This window comes from Scleropages formosus, chromosome 12 (assembly GCF_900964775.1).
Source record: "Scleropages formosus chromosome 12, fSclFor1.1, whole genome shotgun sequence".
In the NCBI taxonomy this organism is placed as follows: domain Eukaryota; kingdom Metazoa; phylum Chordata; class Actinopteri; order Osteoglossiformes; family Osteoglossidae; genus Scleropages; species Scleropages formosus.
This window is the reverse complement of record NC_041817.1, coordinates 9,615,161-9,627,946: the sequence shown is the minus strand read 5'-3', so window position 1 is coordinate 9,627,946 and position 12,786 is coordinate 9,615,161. Positions and strand designations below refer to the sequence as shown.

General features: G+C 44.1%; 1 protein-coding gene across 2 annotated transcripts in view; it reads left to right on the top strand.

Annotated features, from left to right (window-relative positions):
* The window catches only part of LOC108929537 (serine/threonine-protein phosphatase 2B catalytic subunit gamma isoform-like), a 37,738-nt gene that overhangs the window by 4,066 nt on the left and 20,886 nt on the right, over positions 1-12,786 (top strand). For both annotated transcript variants that reach the window (XM_018744145.2, XM_018744144.2), the window contains exon 2: positions 12,539-12,736. In XM_018744145.2, the coding sequence (XP_018599661.1) occupies positions 12,539-12,736 (198 nt within the window). The remainder of the gene's footprint in view (positions 1-12,538; positions 12,737-12,786) is intronic.

Here is a 12,786-nt window from a genome sequence, read left to right as displayed (position 1 = left end):
AGTGCTTTCAGTCCTAAACTTGTTACCCAACTCAGTCTGTCGTGGTTGCGCTGTGGGTTGAAGAGTCTCCCTTCCAGACCGACTCACCCAGGCCTGTCTGACCGCTGGGAAATTCACTTGCATGTCGATGAATAATTAAGCGTCTGAGTAAGTAAAAGTGGAGTAACTGTAAGGAGAATCCTTACACTGGTGATCTCCCCAGGTCACTTCCAGAAGGATTCAGCTGAAGTGCTGGCTGTGCAGTTGCAGCGGTTGGAACGCTGCTAAGGGATTTGAGTCTCGACCTGAGCTGCAGGTGTGTCTACGGTGCGCTGTGGGAGGCCACACTCTGGTTTCGGGGATGAGGGAGGCAGACACAATGGCGGTGGCTAACAGGACTACGACCTTGCTCAGTGTCTGCGTGTTGTGAGTGGCTGCAACTCCCTGTACAGGAGTAAAATCACTCAAACTGCATGTCCTCCACAACAGGTAGCTGAGTAGTTAGAACTGCTACCTTTGGATCTGAAGGTGTCCAGTTTAATCCTACTTGCTGCGGGAGTTACCTTGAGCCAGGTACTTACCCCGGATCACTGCATTGAGAAAAAAGAAAAAATACCTGGCTGTATAAATGTATGTCATTGTAGGTAACTTAGCATTGCAAGTCACTTTGGAGAAAAGCATCAGCTAAAGGATTAAGTGTAAGATGAGTGTCACTGGTTTCCAGCCTCAGCCCCTGTGTCACTTTAAGCTCATCTGTCATGGATGCATGTTGAATAAGGTTTCGGAGATAATGAAATGAGCCTGAGGGGAGGGTTTAGAAATGCTAAAGTTTTTTTTTTTTTGGACATTTTTCACTATGTGGTCTCCTGGGGGGTCGAACCCTGCGCTCAGCTAGAGCACCTTGTCTGTGAAAGGGTTGGTCGGTGGTTCTTGCCATCCTCTCCTCTGCACTTTGAATTGCACACACCTTTTTATTTCCCTTGTGTTGTGCTCGCTATGGCAACGCTGCTGCAGGGCTCCCACGTTCGGGCTCCGACAGGGACTTACTGACGTGGCGTTATCGGTACCCGTCAGCTTCCCTGGCACCTACGCCCCCATGAGCTGGGATCACTTTCGCACTCTTGAGAGATCACTTGGCTTCTGTGAACAAATTGGGTTGCGAGGTCGGGTGTTTACACCACAAGGGACAATGTTGGGCTCTAGAGGAAGATAGGGAAATGGGAACTAGTCCTGATGAAGTCTTTTTTTTTGGGCAGTGTATTATGGGCAAGGCAGTGGGTTAAGTTAGTAGGTGTGTGAGTGAGGTGTGTGTGTAGCTATAACCAAATTGCAAAGTTCACAGGCTCTTGAAGGCTCCCTGACAATGTGATACTCGTGACTCACAGCTACTGTAGGACATGGCTAGACACATGGAACTCCACACCTCATACCACTTTTCGAGGCTTGCTTTTTCTGAAGATTTTAAATGGCTCGTTACCAGTAGCAAACTTCTGAGGTGCTCCACAGCATATGTGGATTGTCCTCAAGAAACAGTTAATTTAGAGGCAGGCTGTTCCTTGTTTTAAATGTTGCAAACAGTGGTGGAGGACTCGCCAGATGGAAGTAGGGTTGCTTGGTGGATGCAAGTAAAGTTAAGTTCAAACCATTGCAGTTTAGAAAAGCGTAGTTCAAAACCAGAGCAAGTGGGTCCTTCCCCTCTGGGTCCTTGTGGGACTGCGGTAATGTGACTGCACTCGACAGAGCCTCTCCACACGCTGTCAGCATGACAGCTTTCTGTCTACAGTCCCTCACGACGAGGTTAAATAACCTGCCCTAAATATAGTTTTAAATAGATTTGCATTAAATTATGTAAGTAGTGAATTCCAGTTTGCAGATTTCAGTCTCCTTACAGCAGAGTGGCGTAGTTAATTGAACATTTTAGACACTGACATTGGATCCACAACTGTTGCTACTTGACTTGTCTTTATTTTTGTTACTATTATTAATGAATTAATTTTTTTTTTTTGTAACCCCAAAACCATATCCGGCCGTAACCCAGAATCTCAGCATATAGGACAAGAGATGAATGAATATTCTGAATTTTTAAAATTGCCACAGTCAGTCACAGCCACCCGTTTTAGAGAATATCCCGGTGTAGTGCTAGAGCATCACCTTGCAGTCAAAAGACCCGAGTTTAAAACAAACCTTCTGCTGTACCCCCCTTGGTCAAAGTATTTACTCTGAACTCTTGCAGTAAAAATTTTCCAGGTGAATAAATGAGCAATGCATTGTAATTGTAGCGTGTCTACAAATTTAGCTTTATAAGTCCCTTTGGGGAAAAGTCTCAGCTATATCTAAAATGAAATCAGTGAAGTAAAATTTCTTATTATAACCCAGTGAAAATGTGAGATAAATCAATGTTTTGATCCCCAAGAAGGATGTTGCCTCAGTTATTTTGGACTACCTTTGTAGAAATGACCAGCAGCAAAGTAATGTGCCCATTGCTTAGAGCTTACTGACACTTATTTTTGTTTTGCCCTCTTGAAAAATGCTTAATATATTGAATTTTAAAAAGCAAAATATTTCTAATGGGTTTCTCAGTTGCAAATAAAGTGAGGTGCCGAAGCAAGGTTATATAGCTTGCAGTTTGGTTTGTTGTTAAATTTATCTTTCTGAGAAGTGTTTATTTTTTTCCCCCCATATCATCTGAGCTGTTCTTTTTAAAGCAACACAGGATTGGAGGACAGGGTTCATTTGTGGCATTTTGGTTCATTTTAAAGCCGTTTCAACCTTGTGCTAGTTTGCTCCACCCCAGGTGGTGGTGTTTCTGTTGTCTGCAGGATGGTTGTAAAATTACAGTGAGCTTCCACCGTTACATCTCCCACCTCCCCAGGCCTGCTATTGCTGCTGAGCACTGGGTGTGAGGGTGTGTGTTTACACTTTGGTGCTGATGAGCTCGCTTGGTGACTGAGGGGGTGCATCTGCCGTGGTAAATGTTTGTATTGTTCTTCGCCTCCTAGCGGGCTGAACCAGTGCCCCTTGAGGCCACAAACAACCAAATAACTTAGGTATGGTGCTCTAGAGAAGTGGATTTTTTTTTCCCTCTTCTCCCTTGGCGATCAGCAGTGTTTCCTGGCTTTTCCTCAGGTTCTGCCTCCCTGAAACCAGGCATATTTGTTCTTTTTTTGCTTTTAGCAGTACTGTTAGGTTTCCTAGATAAGCTGGGAAAGGTTTGAGTCACAGCTAAAGCCCTTCATGTACATAACAATGATGCTGTGGCCTTTATGCAGGATTTGAAGCACTTGGAATTTTTATTGCTGTGTAACAAAGTAATTTGCTTAATTGCACTTGGTTCCTGGTTTAGGCTTGGAACAAATGCCCAAATACCCTGGATGTTGTTTTGGGGGCCACTGATTTAGAGGTATTGGGTGCCAGTGGTTTTGTCAGGCTGACTCTGAATGTAATCAGATGATGGATCTGTCATTCTGAAGATGGTTATCAACCTTGACTGACTTTAATTTTTTATGTCTGTGAATGATTGGCAGGCTGTCACTGTGTGTTAGTTTCTCCAGTTCCCAGTTTATTATTAATCATCTCCTTTCCTACTGCTTGCTTAATGCACTTCTTAGATATCATGCTTGTGTGGCTCTGCTTATTAGGCAGTGCAGAATTCAGTTGACTTTGTTTTGGGAGTAGTAGAGCTATGTTCCTGTTGTCTTACATTTACGTTTATTCATTTAGCAGATGTTTTTCTCTAAATTGATGTGCATCTCAAAGAATATAACAAAGCATAAGGATTTAGCACTAAACTCATAGATTGGCGGTTATTGGTATTGCATACTTTTTACCCCTAATTAAACAGAAGTTATTACAAATCACTGTATGTATTATGATGAGCTCTTGCGATGCCTTATTTTCAGAAACTTGATTTTGATCCTCTGTCCATGTCCTAAGCAGGAAAAGAGAAACGGGGTGAGACTGTTACCGTTATGGGAGCTTTAGAGGAAGACTGGAGATTCTACTTCTGCTCTCACCCCAACTCCATGAAAACGTAGACCTTAAGGGAAGGCTACCATCTGTATTTTGCTGGACATTTGATCACATTTCTCCTGTGAGTGCTGACTGCATTAAAAGTAGGTGCTTGAGACATTGTACAAGCCAGGCTGACAAGACTTGGTTTCACAGACACATGTGGCCCACATATAGAAGAACAGAAAGAGTATAACTTGGTGTCCAGCAGTTTGACTGGATTTTAGAAACTTTTCAATATTCCCCACAAGGATTAAGTATGTCAGGGTGTGTGCTGTCAGCCTATTTTTAAGAGCCTAAATAAAAAGTTGTGAAACATCCGGTCCACATTCATATAAATTCGAGATAAATTGAACCAGTTCAGAGAGAGACTGAACCAGTTCAATGTTCTTCCTAAAGCAGATATGATCGCCAAGAATGATGTGACCTCCTTTTGTAAACACAGTTGTGCTAATTAATTCTCTCTTAAAATGAAGCGACCTGTTATTTCAATGATTTACTCATTTGAAGCATTGAATCCTCCAGAGTTTGGCTATATGGAACATGAATTATGTGCAACATTATTATTGTGTCACAATAATGGTTCATTGGAGGTACAATACTGGATATATTTATTGTATGAGAGTTTTAATCTGTTTTTTGTATGTTGTATTATATCTTATCCGCTGAAGGATAGTGTCTAAGTGGACAAGGAAAGCATGGAGTGTGTTCACTAAGCAGGTGGAGTCCCCACTCAAATAGCACAGATCCTGTGACTTCTACTGTGATTCTGTATATGAAAATCAGCTAATATGAAGATCAACTGGTGCTGAATGGCAGTATTCTTAATTTTCTCAGTTGGCAAAATTTGGTGATTTGAATTTTTGCATAATGGGACTTTTTTCCCCGCATTCAACAAATATCTAATTTTCTCTGTTGCTTTAGTGTAATTCCAGTGGTTAGTTTTTGGTTAGCTATTGGTTAGTGTCAGAGTACAACTGAAGAGCTGATGCTTTGATATGTGAATGTTACATATGTTCCTAAAAGTTATGTTTTTCTGCATCTCTGAGCAAGTCTTGCCTGCTGCAGGCTCAGTAAAACACCTTTACTCCTGATAATTTGATCAGACAACAGCGTAGTTTGGTGTCTACAGCTTAATGACTCAACCCCACCAGGGCTGTCTGCTCCTTTAAAGGATCTTCTTTTTAGTCCAACATCGAACCCCATTTCGGCATTAAAGTGCTACATGGGATGTTGGGGCTGTTGGGTTCTGCTTGGTTACGTTCAACCTGTACAGCTCCATTACAACCAGTCTGCCTCCTTTTGGCCCCAGAGGCCAGACTTAAAAGCCACAGTCATGGCGTTTGTTCGCTGTGTTGGATATGCCTTTGGATTTTGTGACATTTGCTTCCTCTTACCTGATATTGTTTTTGTGTTGTGGCAGGGCTCACTGCATCTGACAGTTAAAGCAGAGTCAATTCAAAGCTCATCAGTTTGACTGTCAGCGCCCTTTCCAAGGTATGGTGGCTTCGGTCACCTAGGAGATGCGGTATGAGACATTTTCATATAATATGGAAAAAGTCATGCAGTATTTTGCTGTGGAGGGATTTAAATACCTGAAGTGAACTGTGGTCAATACTAACACAGATGATCAAAGTTAAATCTGTTAAGTGCTTAGTGTGACTCATGGTGTAATTTTGGTCACTCAGGAGTGTCTCGGTAGCTGCTTAAGTGTCTGGATTGTGGATGCAAGAGAGCCCGTTTCTGGGTTGATGCATTGTGGGCATGCTGAACCTACCCTCCCTGGTTCAGTTTGAGCAGATCACCATGTGACTACAACAGACCTTTTCTTTCGTGTGAAGCTGACGATGGGGTCTTCAAGCAGCATGTGATACGAGCGTAGAGGTGGTGTCCCTCCCTCGTCATTCCCCGATGTGTGTGAGCTGCAAGACGTGCCCCCGAACCAATGGGCTCACTGCCCTGGTTGTCGACCTTTTCCTTAACTTCTGCAACATGCTATCAGGCCGACCTTCAGGTGTGGGATTGACTGTTTGGTGCTGGCGGAGAGGGTGTGAGAGAAGCTGTAAACAGTACATCTGGAGCACGCAAGTCGTGCCACCATGCCCTCTAAATATAGAGCGAGTCTGCACTTTCCTGCTTCCCCGTTAGACGTTGGAGCGGAGGCGTCTTGCACCCTTACCCTTTCTCGTGAAATGTCATTGTCATCATTTTTTCCCACTTTAACTTCAGTTCGTGCATTTTAAAGAGGCTTTTAAGCGTAACGATTTCCTCTAAGCAAGTTCATCAGGGAAATGTTTCAATTATTTCAGATGTATGGAACTACCGCCGGGTGGTTGACCTGGTGAGTGCGCACTCCACTCCACATGCTAATTACCCTCTGAACATGGCACACAAAAAATGTAATTGTGTCTTCACTTGTCTCCATCCATACCGGTTGTCCTAGATATCGTTATGAAAGAGCCCTATATACAAATAATGCTATCGTAGGGTTGAAAGTAGTGTAATTAGTATGACTGAAATGAAAGTTTTTTGAGGGGCAGCTGACGTATAGCCATTCTAGTTGGTAAAGTTGGTTTTGTTGCCATTTGATCAGTTTGTATGCATGAATGCTTAGTGGATCATTCTCAGTTTGAGTTTTGAGGTATCATCACCCTGCCCTACTCTGACTTCTCCCAATCTCTTGTGGAGAGCCCCCCTTACTGCTGGTAAACTGATTCATTCGTGGACTGTCTGCGTTTGATCTGTACCATTCAGTTCCACTAGGTTGTTTACTTTCTATTGACTCTGAATTCTACCCAAAACTGTTGGATTTCCCATGAAATAATTATAAAAGTTCCAGGTGTTGGAAAGTGATGCTTTAGCTCTATGTGGCTGGCCTCCCTACAAACAGCACAAATAAAGACAACCTCGTGATTCGTTAGTGCTACATTTGTGCAGTTTTTTTGCCATAAAAATTTGAATTTATGCCATTGTTGTTTTTGAGATATTAACATTTATTTTTTCCAGGCAGTGATATCACTCAGTCCCCTTACAATACTGGAGACACTCGAATTTGGGTTCTTTTGTTTGTGCTTCGTTTGTGCTGATTTGTGCTGTTTAAACTGCGGTTGTATCTCCTTTGATTCTGGAGATATTAAAGGTTGTTTACATGACGCGATGTCACTCCAGCCTCCCTACAATGCTGCAGACACTCGAATTCGGGCTCATTTGTTTGTGCTACATTTGTTCCATTTGAACCGCTGTTCCATTTCTTCTGCTTTTTAAATCTAAAGAATAGTATTTCATGTGACATCACCCAGAACCATGAAGCTGGCACCCCTACAAATAGCATAAATAAAGTACGTTTTTCGTCAGTGCTACATTTGTGCTGGTTTGCCATTCGAACCGCGGTTCCATCTCTCATACTTTTTGAGATACTAGATGTTGTTTACATGGGACGTGATGTCACCAGCCCCCTATGACGCTGCAGACACTGTCGGGCTCATTTCTTTGTGCAGCATTTGCGCCGTTTAAACCGCAGTTTTACTTCTATTACTTTTTTAAATATAATGGGATATATTACATGACATCACTGCGGAGCTTCATGGAGCTTGATGCTTTCCTTGCACTGAAACTGGTGTTCCACATTTCTGCCCAATGTGCTTGACTGCACCCCAGTGGGCTTGGTGCTAGATTGTTGCAAGGTTTTCTGGAGGAGTCTCTGCTGTCAACCCTGGTGTTCTTGATCCAGCTGAGAAGGGAATCCTAGTTTGTTGTACTGGGATAGGTCTCCGTCTGGGCAGGGCAGCACCTCTCTGTGGGGATTTCAGTTTTAGTGGAGAAATACCCCAGTGATCTCCCTCCCCTTTTAAAAGCCGCTGGTCCTGCTGCCACGTCACTATCTGGTCTTCAGACCTCAGTTGACACATCGCTGGTTCGCCTGGGCTTTAAAATAAAGCTTGTGAACCTTGAATCCCAGGCTAATAAAAGCTTTGCTTAATCGCCTCTTAGCACTCACACAACTCTTATGCCCCCCTTTCTTGGCGTCCTTCCCTATAACGCCCATAGGAGCGCACCTCTTTCTCTATATCTCATGTGGGACCTCAGAGTGTGCTGCCTGCCCCGATGAGCATGTGCCATTAACCTACATATTCGCCCTTAAGAACCAGTTGGAGGGTCCCAGGTTCCATTGCACAAGCTCAGCTGATGGCCTGCTGCTCGCTGCCTATAACCAAGATGATGAGTTGGGTCACAGAAGGATCCTCAAGAGCCACAACCTATAATAAGTCAGGGCAACAGGGTGGTTTGCAGTCTGATTCTTGCTGTACGCTTTCATCGATTCTTTCACTTAGACATGCACACCTACAGTATTTTGTGATATATTGTACCAATCAAAAGTGTGACTGTACTCACAACCACCCCCCCCAACAGGTATTCACTGAAGAATTTTGAGCTGGAAATGAGCCAGCATGTCTTCCCAGCTCTTCTGGAGCCACTTCCGGAGATTGGACATTTATGGATAGCTTTGCTTTCGCTCTTTTGTCCAGTGTGTCCCGTACAAGTGTTACCCAGGGTGCCAAGGTGGCTGGAGCGCACAAAGTTTCTGAAGACTGTAACTAACACCAGTGTCTGTTCCACTACACTGACCCAAGCACACAGGTTCTGTTTGTGGTCTTGTGGATGTTCATCCTGATCTGCAGTCCTACCCTGTCTGGCTTCTGCAGCATCACAGGGTTTAAAGAGTCTGTCTGTTTTGTGCCGAAACAACTCGGGTACGAATATGAGTCTGATGTGATAGTCTGTTGTGGTGGATGATCACTGTTCTTGAAATTCATAAAGGGATTGAAAGTAGTGCCTGCAAGTTCTCTGAATCAAAAGCCTAACACTGATGCCAAATGTGCGTTTGAACATCTCAGCGAGCGGTCAGGTCTTGCTTTTGTTTGAAGCACAGCCACTTGGCCCAAAAAGCACAACCTCACTGCCAGTGCGGAAGGTGTGGTGTTGGGCTTAGCTCTTAGTGCTGTCATGCTACTGCAGTCTTCTTGCTGCATAATTTGAATAATTTGGAATTAAAATTTTGATAACCTGCTGCTCTATTCTGAAGTATGACAAATCTTTATAGGTTACTACAGAATAACTGCTTGCATAATGAAGTTTTCCTTTTCATGTTTGCTGTGCTTTAAGGCCTGTTGAAATTTGCTGAATGCCTGACTAACAGTGGTCCAGTTTCCAGTAATATGTTTATCTGCTTGATTTAATGGAAAAATGATCTACACTTATTTTCCAAAATTGCATTAAGTTATAGTTCATATTATTCACTTTCCAGAAACCTCGAGTTTTGTCTGGTTGGGAATGTCAACCAGACTGAAAATCGAGGTGTCTGGAAAGTGACAAAGCAGACTCTGGGAGTGGTGGTGATAAACGTCATGTTGATGAAGCACCACCAGTAACATTTTTTTGAAAGGTTTACACCTTTGCTGAGAGTGTGACATCTGTGATCCTTACTGCTGTAGATCAGAGACATGCCTGAAGTTTTCAGTAGAAAACCACTTGGAATGCAGATGTCATTTAATGCCTCTCTATATTCTGATGGATCTTTTATTTCAAAGACTAGGGAAAGCAAATTTTTGGCCTCCCTTCCTTGTGCACATTATGATCTATATAAAAAGAGGCAGAGTTGAGTTTTTCCATCTCTAGCCAGCTGCTGCAAGGCCTCCTTGCAGGATCTGGGTTTGACCACAGTTTTTGCCCACACAGGCATGTGTATTCAAGTCTCTAGTGTCAGCCTTTAATGCCACAGTAACAGAAGAACTAAAGGACTCAGTTTCTTTGCAACTGAAAGGCTGGTTTTGTCCTGGGACAGATGTTTCTTAAATCGAGTTAAGAGATAGCCGCTCTTGTTTGAACATGACAGGCAGGAGAGACTTGTATTCCCCATAGTCATTTTAATATTTAACTTTCTGATGAAACATCCTCTGGTTTTTACTTGAGGTTCTGTGCTGAAGCAGACTTAAGAAGCTTGTGGTGATGCAGGTGAGAAGCTGCATTTGCAGAGCATCATGTCTGTGTAACCCTTGAGAAGCTCTCCTCTCTGCTCCTGTAGGGTGTGGGCATACACTGGCCTCTTGGACCTCTCTATTGCTCCCCCTGGGCTTGCCCTGCGGGTTGGTGTTGGGCCTGAATTGCGTCCCGCCATAGAGGCACGCCAGCTCACGTAGTCAAGCGCCTCTTGGGGAGAGCTGTGTTACACTGCTGTTGTCCACTCTGAGCCACAGTTCTGCTGTTTTTTATCCAAGCTCTGACTCAGGCGCTAGGATGGATCTGATCGAGTGAGACTAGATGGCAGGGACTGAGGGGGCAGCAGTCTCCCCCAGGCCCTCTCGGGCATGGCTGGCTGGGGCCCCAGTTCTTGCCCAGCTGTTCTCCTGGATCGTGCACGGCTGATTAATTCCCTCCATTGCTGTTATTCTAGCCGGCATCTCTGGACTAACCTTCTCCTGTTCTCCACTCTGTTGGCTGGACAAGGAAGCGCTATGGGAGTGTGCTGCCTGACTTAAGGCACATGTCCCCCCCAAGACCCCCCATACAAAGCCGCTCATTCATTATTTAATTTTGAAGTTCTTTATATAAACATGAGATGGAATGTGTGTGTGTGTGTGTGTGTGTGTGTGTGTGTGTGTACGCTGCATTGAGAATCAGCCCAGGCTGAGCTCTGCAGGCCCGCAGAGGCTAATGGATGCTGTGGGGCTGGGGGCACTGAGGACCCCAGAGGGGTCCTGGGCCTACCTGACCTAGCCCGACCTTACCACTGCTGTGCTATGGCCTTCGGCAGCTGCAGCTTGACTGAGGGGATGTACACCTCGGGGAAACAGTCTGCTCCTTCTGTCTCCGATCATCGCCTTGCATCATCCCCATCCTCTACAGAGTCAATCTTGCCCAACAGGCCCTGTTTGTGACCTTTAAATGATTGAGTCAGATATGAATAACCCTGAAACAGTCAGGAATGAACTAAGAAATCTGATAATTTGGTTATGATGTCAAGTTCTTTAGCAGATGCATTTAAGCAAAGTGCACTTTGGTTACACACTTGCACTTTCATCGGAGCACAGCAGCACGGCTGCTCCTGGGGCTTTTACCTGCCGCTCTCACGTCCCGATTCGATTCTCACATAACTTGTGCTGCCAGCTGCCTGTGAATGCTAACTTTTTGGGTTTTCTCACTAACAGAGGAAAGGGGTCATGACCAGCTTCTTCGTATTTACAAGGGTACCTGGTTGGCTGAAGGAGGAACATGATGAGATATAAAAGCATGGAAGCGGTGCTTCTGGAAATCTGATTGCAAGAAGCGTTTCTGTGCTTTCTGAATTAGCACTTGGACGCTCAGCTGCAGAAATGTGTACTTTCTGAAATGACAAACTTGTAATTTGCTCAAGGTGAACCTAAATATCCAGAGAATCTGAACTGTCATTCATTGTGTTCGCTATATGTTTTTCCTCAGTTGAAGGGCCTTTTGGTTTTTTTTAGCTCATAGATTTGAGGTTGTTCTGATCAGTGAAGCATAGAACAAAACTGCATATGGTGACTAAGCTGCATTTTTACAACCAAGGTGATGCTTTTCTTCAGTTTCCCGATTGTAACTAAAATGCAGTTTCTGTCATCCTGGAATGAATCATTTGTGGCTGGTCTCAGATATGAATTTTGTTGATGGATGTTGGGAATCCTGACCATTTGAAATATTTAACTGGAAGTGCATGGAAATGAATATTGCATAATGTATGCAACATTTCATGTATTCAGAGTTCTAGCATTGTTGGGTATTTATTTTCCATGAAAGGGTGGTACAGTGGCACAGCGGGAGCACTCCTGCCTCAAGATGCCTGGGTCTTCAGGTGTAGATTTGAATCCAGCTCGGTCTGTTTGGAGTTTTCCCCATGTCTCTGTGGGTTTCCTCTGGGTGCTCAGCTTTCCTCCCACAGTCCAAAAACTTGCGGTTCAAGTAAACTATACACTCTAAATTGTCCATAATGTGCGAATGTGTGTGAGAATGGCTACTCTGTGATGGACAGGGATCCCCTCCAGCCTTGTGTCCAGCAATTCCGAAGTAGACTGTGGACTTCTGAGACCCTGACCCGGACAAGTTAATGAAAGTGAGCAAGTGAGTTGTTTTTACTGGCCCGCTTTAGAGGGAATTACAACAGGAGATGGAATTCAGACATGCAACCATGTAGTCCACAACTGGTGGTTTTAACCACTACGCTACGTGCTGTAAAATGTTTTTTTTTTCTTCTCTTTTCTTTTTGTGATTTGTCCTGAGGGTGAAATGAAGTCAGCTTCCTGTTAAGTCACATGCACTGCAAGAATTTTTTTTTTGGTAAACGATTCCTTGTTTGTATGATTTGTTTTTACACCCAGTCACTGAAGCGGAGTATTGTGCTACTTTGGTACATAATGTTGTCTGGTTCTTTTTGTTAATGTAAGTGTTGAATGGAGTCTAATTTCCACCACAGTGTTTAGGTTTATGAAAGTTGCCTGCTGGACATGAGTGTGCTGACCCACCAAGCTTCTCTCTACAGCGGTGCCATTCCCCCCACACCAGCGCCTCTCCATGAAGGAGCTCTTTGAGGATGGCAAACCCAAGGTGGATTTGCTCAAGTGCCACCTTGTGAAGGAGGGCCGGCTGGAGGAAGACGTGGCACTGCGCATCATCAGGGATGGTGCCAACATCCTTCGCCAGGAGAAGTGCATGCTGGAAGTGGAGGCACCCATCACAGGTATTACAGGCTTTTGTGTGTGTTTTTGTGTTTCCAAAGGAAAAGCCTTC